Source organism: Labrus mixtus, chromosome 17 (assembly GCF_963584025.1).
Source record: "Labrus mixtus chromosome 17, fLabMix1.1, whole genome shotgun sequence".
NCBI lineage: Eukaryota > Metazoa > Chordata > Actinopteri > Labriformes > Labridae > Labrus > Labrus mixtus.
This window is the reverse complement of record NC_083628.1, coordinates 6389787-6400315: the sequence shown is the minus strand read 5'-3', so window position 1 is coordinate 6400315 and position 10529 is coordinate 6389787. Positions and strand designations below refer to the sequence as shown.

General features: G+C 39.6%; 1 protein-coding gene across 7 annotated transcripts; it reads right to left on the bottom strand.

Annotated features, from left to right (window-relative positions):
- Positions 1–283: 283 nt before the first annotated feature.
- Positions 284–9204, bottom strand: nup54 (nucleoporin 54). Of its 7 annotated transcripts, none has more exons than XM_061060680.1 (14): positions 9101–9204; positions 7376–7459; positions 6867–7031; positions 6374–6460; positions 5684–5839; positions 4140–4366; positions 3857–4044; positions 3518–3714; positions 3365–3419; positions 2662–2755; positions 2074–2181; positions 1808–1927; positions 1492–1602; positions 284–781 (listed from the first exon to the last, which is right to left on the bottom strand). In XM_061060680.1, exons 1-14 carry the CDS (start codon positions 9141–9143, stop codon positions 653–655), a joined length of 1764 nt encoding a protein of 587 aa, XP_060916663.1. In that variant the 5' UTR covers positions 9144–9204; the 3' UTR covers positions 284–652. The 7 variants fall into 7 exon arrangements, with proteins under 7 accessions (XP_060916663.1, XP_060916665.1, XP_060916666.1 ...); XM_061060682.1 differs by having other exon boundaries at positions 4140–4363; XM_061060683.1 differs by having other exon boundaries at positions 6996–7031; positions 9101–9203.
- Between the last annotated feature and the right edge of the window lie 1325 nt (positions 9205–10529).

Here is a 10529-nt window from a genome sequence, read left to right as displayed (position 1 = left end):
CAACTGCCAATCAGTCTCTCATCCTTGTGGGGTTATAAATCCAGGACACTAATCCAGTCAACTCAAGCCCTCTTTGATAAGATGCCAGAAAGGTCTTGAGTAAACAGAAACACAGTAGGACGAGAGATGTACCACATTGTAAAACCCAACAATGCACCTGTACCTTCTTAGGATGAAAAATGGTAAATTAGACTTCTTTTACAAACAGGAACACACAGAATAAACTCTGGAAAAACAGAATAACTTGTGAGTACGTATGCAGGAAAGAGATGTAGCATTCCACTTTTTTTCAGTTTCAATTAAATTTATTAATATTCCAACAACAGCATAAAAAAAGTAATACAAATGTATTTACAATGTATTTATCGCAACACACTCAAACGGAGGATTTGTTAACATGCTGGTCTTACTCAGTCTAATATTTGTAATCTGATTGAACACAAGGCAAGCCCGCTATTATTAGATGATGTAAAGTCTTTCCATGAAGCTCTTCAGTGCGTAAAGAAACAGATTAATGACCTGTTGTGACGATTAATCTAATACCATGACCTAAAGGACATGACACCTTGTCTGGGTGATAGACATGCCACCTTGCGGAGAACTGATACTGAGTCAGAGTTTGTATTTGTGTGTGTTTTTCAGTCAGGTAGACTCAGCTCAGCATGCCTCCTCTCATGTGTCCACTGTCGCTCAGCCCGTGCTCTATGAGTTTGATGTCTTCCAAGTCGTCTTTGATGACGCTGATCAGATGACTTAAACCATCCTGCTGCTGTTTCAGATGCTGAAAATGAGAGATAAGGGGGAAAAAATAAGAGTGTTAGTGAATGACTTTTAACAACCAGATCCCAACAGGTGAAAGTTAACGGCTCCTTCTCAACATCGTATCATTGTAGTACGGGAGCGCCTCAAGGCAGTGTGAGCTCACCCATCCTATTTAATTGTACACTTGTTGTACTTTTTGTGCGCTACAAAAATATAGAAGCAGTCCGCCTAACAATTACGTCATCAAATTCTCTGATGATGCTTTAATTGCAGCCTTGATTTATTGTGCTGACTGCACTTCTTTGTGCCACAATGAGATTTACTCTTTCAAGGAATTGTGGAAAACCTCCACCTTGTTTTTTAAGGAAACAAAACCAAAGAGATCACAGTTGATACAAAAGAGGTGAGAGCCAACGACCCTGTAAAAATCAACAACTGTAAGATCGAGCACAGACAACAACACAGCTGGCAGGACTCAAGCTTCTAACTCATTGTAGACAGTCATGACCCAGAGAGATATTTACAGAGGATATACTTGATTTCTGCTGTATTTCTGTGTAACATGTTGCACATTCTTCCTTTAAAATGGGGATCAGCATAGTAGATCAACTTTACATTTTGGTTTAATCAACAGGTTAATAAGTCACTAGGAATATCCCCTAGTCTGTAAGTACCATTACAGGGTGCAGACTTTATATAAGATGCATTGTGTAAATTACGATGACTGACTTGTTTAATTTCTCTGAGAAGGTCGGCATCGACGTTGTAGCGCTCTTCTGATCTCACAGCTCCAAAATGATTCTGCATGCGGATTTGGGACATCAGCTCATTCAACCGACCCTGGAAGAAAAACAAGCATCAATTCTGTTAAAGACATTTTATAATTAACAGCAGCAGTAAGTTGTGCTCTTTTTATTCCTTAATTAGGAATCAGGAAGAGAGACAGTTTTTCAAAAGATGCATAGAAGCCACTTTTACCTCCCTACAAGTCTAGCTAGCCCGCTGTAAGAAAATAATTGAGCACTGCTACAGTCGAGACACTTACCTTGAACTGTGTGGGAGCATTGAGCTCTGACTGAATGGTGTCCAGCTGCACCCTGAGGTGCTCCTCATCCACTTGGATAGCGTAACCACTCTTCCTCTGAATCTCCTGTTTGATCAGCACCTTTAAGAAAAATGGCAACGAGTAAAACATTACAGCAAATACTGCCGAAAAAATGACTAAGCCAGGGAAAAAAAGATAAAAGGATAACAAAAAAAAATCCAAACTTTTTTCTATGCTTAACAGAGTGAGAAATGTGAGGCAGCTACCTGCAGCACCCTGTGGGAGAGATCCATCAGCTTCCTCTTGTACTGGGCGATCTTGGCCACTGTGGTCGCCTGGTTCTTCTGCAGATCGCTGATGTCACTTGAGATGATCTGCAGGACAACATGTCGTTTTTTTTTTTGTTTTTTTTTTTACTAAAATGAAAGAACTCCCTGCCCTGATGTTTTAGCTAAACATTTTTTATTTACATCATGTGGTTATTAAATATCCTCTGACAATGCAGGAGGAGTGGTGAGTTACCATACTTGCACCTATCTCACATAATGTGACTTGGTTATAAATGTCCTACCAAGGCAGTTAGCTATATAAACAATAATTAACTTATGATTTAATGTCTCCAAGTCTTTACAATTCATCTTGCAGCAGTGTGTGAGACGCTATTTAGGTCTGTTGGCAGCAAGCAAGAACTGGATATCTGTGTTCTCCGTCCTTGACACAAGAAAATCTATTTCAAATTCCGTCCTTGGTAATCAGAACGCACTGTGTCAACCTCCAGTGAGACTTTTTTTTTTTTTTTTTTAACACTCAGAGAACTAAGACAAGCGAAAACAGACCACAGTGAACTCTCTTACATCCACTCTGGTCTGGTGCTGTTTGGTCATCTGCTCCTGGATCTGCAGCCTACGAAGCAGCTCTTTGAATCCCACCATGGGCACTGGGATCAATCTGGAGAAAACAATTGTGAAATCATTAATAACAATTGTCAAAGTAAGGCTGTAGTATTGATGTATCTGATGAATTTCTGTTGGAACATTTGCCTTAATTAAAGTTCGGTCAAACTAATATTTTAGTAGAGAAACTAAAGGTTGGAAACTTTGCTTTAATACAGGATATTATCAGGATTGTGATCTGCATTATTTCTCAGCATGACAATGATCCCAAGCACAAAGCTACTGCATTGAAATCATCATTAACTTAGAAATGAAAGGTATCATCATACATTTAAGTATGTAGATGTTGTCAAATTCTCCTTATTTCACAAGACAGCCTCTTACCCCCTTCTTTGAAAATGTGTTTTTATGTATATCTCGGTTACTTCACATAAAAAAAAAATCAGGGACAGGAATCACATCCCTGTTTTATATCTTGTCAAACATGACTTAGAGGCACTAGGATGGTCTTAGCTCTGGTAGACAAATATTGATTGGTGAAGGTGGGGCAAGTGTTTGCATAGGCTATAATAAAGTTGGTGAAAAAATAAAATGCAGAAGTGAATATTATGAGGATCTTGCAGTCTCTTGGTACTTTTTAAGGAAAGTCTTTAAATCAGCTTACTTCTCAGGGTCTGGGTTGTCCACTTTGGCCTGCTCCCAGATTATAGGGTCCACTCCTGGTGAGAAGAAACAAAACCCTCAGTAACAGTTCAAGACGTTCAAATCCGTAACAACCATTTATAGAATTCAGCAGGGGGTGATATGAATGTTTTACCTGCGGGAGCATTTTGCAGCAGCTGTTTGAGCTGTGCCGGAGACAGCTCTGTGCGCGTCATAGACATGGCCACTCCGATCTGCGTGAGCTGGACCTTAATGTTTGCCTGCTCCACGTAACTGTAGAGGGTGGTGGCTGGTATCCGCTTGGAGGTGCCATTAGGTGAACGCTCCACCAGATAAATGATCACCTCCGTCCTGAGAGATGAAAAGACTCGTGATTAACACCCCACATTTGTCGATGATGAATTTGTCAAATATCTTTTACAATTTTTGACATCTAGAAATCATCAAAAAATCATGTTCAAGTTGTACTGTGTGAGATGTTATAGGAGCTTACTGATCACTGGAAAGAGCTTTGACCCCATCTACATTGACAGTGAGTGACTGGTTGCTTCCCAGGATCTTGTGAAGGGACTCGACGAGCTGCTGCTGCAGAGCTCGCACATCTGCTTCCTTTTTATTGAGAACCAGAACCACAAAACCATCCTCGTCCTTACTTACTGGACTGCAGCTATAGCCCACCGCCTAGGAACCAAAAGACAAAGAGAGGAATACATTTTTATTCAAATGAACCGACAAACAAATTCTTTCAGCAACTTTACCTAAACTCCCGATGTTACCTTGAACCTGCAGAATGGATTCTCCTGCGTAAAGTCAACAGCTGGGTTGTTGTTGCTATAGTAGCCCTTCCCAGTGCCCCAGTAAGCCTGTAGTTGGTTCCATTTTGCTAGGATGGAATCACGCTCATCGCCCAACAAGGTGGGAGCTGACAGGGCAGTGACCTGCTGGTAAAGCTGGGTGGGCTGAGGCTGACCCGGCTGCTGGGCCGGCTGACCAAACAAGCCTCCTGGTACGGGAAGAGCAAAGGAAACATGACAAGAGGTCAGATTTTCTCATTCTATACCAGTAAGAAACCCCTTAATGTCAATAATGACAAGAAAATCACTTGTGTGTTTATAATTTAAGGGAAATCACTCAACAACTTTATATGCTTCAAGAGCACATGCTGTTATTTCTGCTTTAACTGTCTGTCTGATGATGTTAATAATAAAACTTTATAATGCACATTTCAAAACCAGAGGTACAAGGCGGACACTAAAGTACATGGGGTAAAAACAAGGAGACAAAGACGTTCTTATTAAGATGTTACGGTTGAAGCATTGTTAACGTCCTGTTTGTTGTCACCCTCTGCAGTAATAAAAGGTGTACAGCAGAGTGGTAGAGTCAATGTGTAAACCAGCTGTTTGAATATGTATCAGTCCACACAAAAAAAAGAACAGAACGTTTTGGACATCTGTTGCGATCTGGATTGGGTTGCTGGTCGGGTTTGAGAGATAGATTATTCTTTGATTCATAATCATCAAGCCGAGTCTCATGAATGTTTCACTTATCCTGTTTTATTCATAGACTGTGCATAAATATGGACGGCGTGTCTCAATCTCCTCCCATTGTACATAAATTAAGCCAATTAACCCTTCTGATGCACACTGGCATATTGTGCTAGTGATGTCATATGGCAAAGATCCCCCAGGTCAGTCCACAGCAAGACAGATTCTTATGTCAGTTCAAAGCAGACACTCGTGGTTATGGAAAGGAATAATGACTCGTGTTTGCCTTTGTCGTTTTTTTCTCTCGCTGTTCCTCATCTTTCTCATCCTCATCATCTGCTAATCCGGTAAATTATCGGTGAAGAACGCTACAGGAGACGCATTTGTCAATTATGATGTTACATCCGCTTTTTTTTTGCATGAAATAACTGATCAAAAGTTAACCCCTATGAAAAATGAAAACTTAAATCAGCGTGCTAAAAGCTAACTATGATGAAGAATTTATTTGACATGTATCTTGGTTTTATAGTTTGAACCATGTCGTTCTGTTCACATGGAAGAGGGCGGCACTTAAGACCTATACTGTACTGCAGCCAATAGGCAGGGGGAGCTCCAAATATTTCGGCTTCACTTTTAGGGGGCCATTGTGTCGTCCATCCCTTTATACAGTCTATGATGTCACTAAACAGTTCATATGTGAATTTTAAGGTTATCCTCCCAAAGCACATGTGGCCTATAAAGTAATTTGCTATTTTGTAAATAAATTACAGAAAACATCCTCAAAGTTTGAAACATTATTTGGGTTATACTCCTAAAAATCATACATTGAAACTTACCTTGCTGCTGAGTTGGCTGGATATTAAAGCATCCAAACCCACCCAGGCCAGTTGTTCCTAATCCAGCTCCAAATCCTGTTGCCCCAGCAGTAGTCCCAGCGCCGAGGCCAGACGAGAACCCAAAGCCTTTGTTCTGAGTGGTACCAAACAGGCCTCCTAAAGACAGAAAAATGTGTCAACACAATCAGAAAATTTCAACTGCATATAAGCTCAAGAAAGCTGGTTAAGTATACAGTGTTTAGGAAACATACTGCCAGCTTTGCAGAAGAAATTACTTGAGAAGCAAAATGAAAGATTTCTGCACAGCATGGAATGAGTGAGACATTTGTTGCAGCTATTTGGAATATTCACACAAAAAGGTGGGTGGGAATCAGGAAGGATGACGTAAAAAATTCAGAAAAACAATTTCCCTCGTTTTTATACCATTTAAAATGTATCTTAAACATTTTGATACTCAATAATTAACCATGATGGAGCTCAAGTTTCCTTGATTTTTTTTAGTCTCAAAAAGCTGTACCTCTAAACTATAAAAAAATCCAGTCAAAGGGGGACTGCTGGATGTCCTCTTTTTAAAAACAAACTGCTGTACACTTGTATGTTTTATTCACTGGTCATAACCAAAAGATGGCAATAGAAAAAAAGGGAAAGGTCACATATTTCGTAGCGGCTGAATGAAGCCATGCAGCAGACCTGTCGTACTGGAAGGAGCTGCAAAGCTAAAGGTCGACCCAGTAGCGTTGGCAGTTGTTGCTGTCGTCCCAAAGCCACCAAACGCACCTGAGAAACAACGCAGATGATGAAAAATGAGAAAAGTAGGCGACACAAAAAGATGAGAATGAAAAAGAAGATGAAATTGCTGACTATTTGACAGGTAATAGGAAACTTTACAAAATTATGATTTTGCTTTTAACATTTAATAAAAGGCAAACCAGAATTTTCTTTCCATCCCGCAATGTTTTAAAAATTAGAAAAGTACCGGGCTTTTACACGAGTCAAATGATGTCAGTGCATGATGCAAAAGTTCGTCTCTTCATGCAAATGGAAAAAAAAACAATGCGTCACGTGAAGTGAGACAAACATTTTGAGATGAAAAAGAAGTGCACCATACAGATGTGAAAATGGATGTAAATGAGTGTTTACAGACACAGACTGTACTATTTAATTAATCACAAAGGTCCTCTACCTGTGCTAGCCAGGCTATTACCAAAATTGAAAACAGTGCCAGAAGTGGTTGCTGTACCAAAGCATCCCACATTAAAGCTGACTGCTGCTGGGTTGGCATTTAAACCAAACCCCCCAAAACTAAACCCACCAGCCGTGATGTTTCCAGCTCCCAGCCCCCCAAATCCTGCAGCCAGCAGAAGCAGGCAGCAAGAAAGAGAGAATGACATGAAGGAGTTAAATGGTAAAAGGTCAGGCTTTGTATGGCCAATAGACTGTATACAAGTAGTGGACACAGGGGTAGGAAACGAGAAGGCTTCTGACCCCGAATATATTGTCCCTTGCTTACAAAAGCTGTATTCAGATAATGTGAAAAGAGATTACTACTACAAAAGCTGTTCTTTATCACCAAGAGGCAGCATCTACTTCTTATATACAGTTCATGGCCTCATTAAATGTAAAAACAGTCTCATAAGTGGACTAAAAAAGTGATAAGAAATCTACATGCTTTGTCCATCAAGTGTATCTTACCAGAGTTGGTGGAGCCAAAACTAAATCCTGTGGCCGGTGCAGCCGCAGTAGTGGTGGTTACCCCAAAACCAGGGGCTGTGAGAGCTTTGAAGAAAAAGGTAGAAATAATATACGCAGTTAGTTAAACTGCTACAGAATTAAATTAGGACACAACAACCAGGATACCTAGATTAAATCAACCAAAACATTTATTTAATCAAATATAGAAAGTATTCCTTTTTATAGATTTCACCAAACAATAACCCAAGGAAGAATCATGGGGAAACAGACATGTGACATCGGAAGGTTAGGCCCACTTTAACTGTCTCATCCCCTGTTTAGGAGACATTTCCAGATGTTATTAATTAAATAAAGACCCAGCTCTTTCATGAATACCTACTAACTTAATGATGATGGTCTCCATATTATTGATGATGATGGTTGTCACGATTGTTTTTGTTTGATAAACGATGACTTATAAGATGGTTTCTATGCTGATAAAAGAGCTCTCGAGAACTGCCGTCAATGTTGTGCTTTGCCTCTGGTCACTTCCTGTCAGCACCTGTGTGTCCAATCAGACTCAAAGCTGATCGTTTGCTCTTACTGACATTGTTCCCTTTTTTCTAGATCCTTGCTTGTGTTGTACTTACTCTCTGATGTACGTCGCTCTGGATAAAAGCGTCTGCTAAGTGAATTGTAGAATTGTAGAAATAACAAATACAGTAGATCTACAGTATTCAGAAAGTCTTATGAGATAACTTTTTGTTAAATTTAAAGAAATCAACCTACGATCGATGCCTAGGGCTTGCATTTTCATTGCCACGGTATCAAAGCAGGCATCAGTGTCGTTCGATTTTTTACTTCAGTCGTAACAAAATGTAATAATCTGGAACCCTGGCAACCCTGATTGATTAACCCGGTTGCCAAGGACAACCTGCGCTGTCCTTAAGATTCCCCGTGCAGGTGGATGAGACATTCCCAAACGGGGTAAACAATGTGTATACACTGAAGCATCCCCCCCAAAAATCAGGGATGGGCAAATTTGGTCACAGCGAGGGCCACATTCGTTTAATTCTCACTGCCTGGGGGCCCAAATTGTAGGATACAAAAAAACGATTAAAGTCGTCTCAAATTGAACTCAACATATACCAGTGATCAAATATTATCATGGACATATTTCTGTTTGTTGACATATGTTTTCCAATTAATTGATGTGTAAAAAATTGACCTGAGGGCCACGTTGAGGGTTGATGGGGGGGCCGCATGTGGCCCCCGGGCCGCCAGTTGCCCACCCCTGCCCCCCCAAAATGATAATAACCTGCAATCATAGCCTGGCAGTAAGACAGCCGAGCAGCTGTGGTTACTTCAGGTGACGAGGGAGAAGACCCCGGATGTGTCTTCACAAGAACATACAGAGTGCTATGAGTGTTGGGTGTACTGACAGTAACTTTACAGCTAGAGTAAATTGAAGCAATGGACGTTAGCTAACACTTGGGCCCTTTTAATTTAAGCTTATTTATGTATTGATACAGGGATAACATATCGACATAGATAACTATATGCTTCAGAAATAGAAAAAGCATTTCACCAGTTAGCACACATGTACCGTCAGTCGGATGTAGACGAGTCCACCGACATGATGAGCTTATAAACAGAAGCTGCAAGTTGACCCTTTCTATCTTATGATAATATTAATACTTTCTCACGTCATTAAAATACCCAAAAATGATATTTCACAGCACTTACCTGCCGCTGGGTTGCTCGCAGCGCCGCCAAAACTGAACGCCATGTTGACTATCACCCTGAGACACTTCTTCTTCGTTTACTTTAAACTGGGCGCGTCATCAACCAGTGGTACCGCTCACTACCGCCACCTGACGTCCACATCAGTGATAGACAGCTACGACTGCAGAGATCAGAATACTGGGGTCAGCAATATCTGAATTTACATTTATTTTACATAACATTTCACCCATCAATAGGAGAACAAAGATATGAAGAAGTAACATCTATTTTAGTGGCTGTAAAATAAATAAACAACGACTTTGTACATTCTGCTTAACTTTTCACTAACTCACTCACAAAAGTAGAAGACGTGTAGGAGCGTATAAATGAAAGTCTATTAGAAATAATGATAGTTATGATAGCACAACTTTATTTAAGTGTGTTTTAAATGTAAGGAGACAGATATTACACCCGCGGTGTCAGAAGGAGAGATACCGCAGGTCCTTCCTTCCTGCTGCAGTCAGACTGTTTAACCAAGCCTGCTCCCAGTAGATCACACAACACACACACACACACACACACACACACACACACACACACACAAAACCGGACAATTCACTCTGACTTTGTGCAATAATAATGTTATATTAATGTTATATTATGTTTATCAAACCACGTTGTGCAATAACATGTTACACTTTATGTAAACTGTGTGCATGTCTGTGTTACACTGAATATTACAGACTACACTTTTGTCAAATAGCTGATCTATTTTTTAATTTTTTAAATCTATTTTTTAAGTATCTATTTTTTTGTACATTCTTAATTTTTCTTTTTATATTTAAATTGTACTGTGTTCACTTTTTGTTTGCAATATTTGCTCTTTGCTGCTGTAACACTGTAAATTTCCCCGTTGTGGGATAAATAAAGGATTATCTTATCTTATCTTATTACTACTTCATTTCTTGCAGTGGGCTTCGTGTTGGCAGATAAGGCATCAAGGCCACTCTGTGCATGTTAATAGATAGTTAAAATGGACCCTAAACCTTGCAGTGCATCATAGGTAAAGAAGAGGAGGAGAGATTATTTATGGTGACCGCAAAGGCTCATTCTAAAAGGTCAGTGTGAAACCAACGAAGTGCAGTATCCTTGATACCAATCTCATTTTTAAGACATTTATTTGTAAATGCCATTCGTAAACATATAATTTAAATCTTGGATTAGAATGATTTGCTCAAATAACATGAGGAATAAAATGTTGTTCTCATGTCTGTAACTGCTTTCTGATTGCCTAGTTTTTCATCAGATTTGTCCAAATTTCAAAAAATAATTAAAAACTCTTTTTCCCATTTCTTTTCTTTCTTTTTTCCACAGTCTCTTTTTAAATCATGAAGTAAGACATGTAAGTAGGTCTTTAAATTGTTTTATTTTTTATGTTTATGATTGCAGT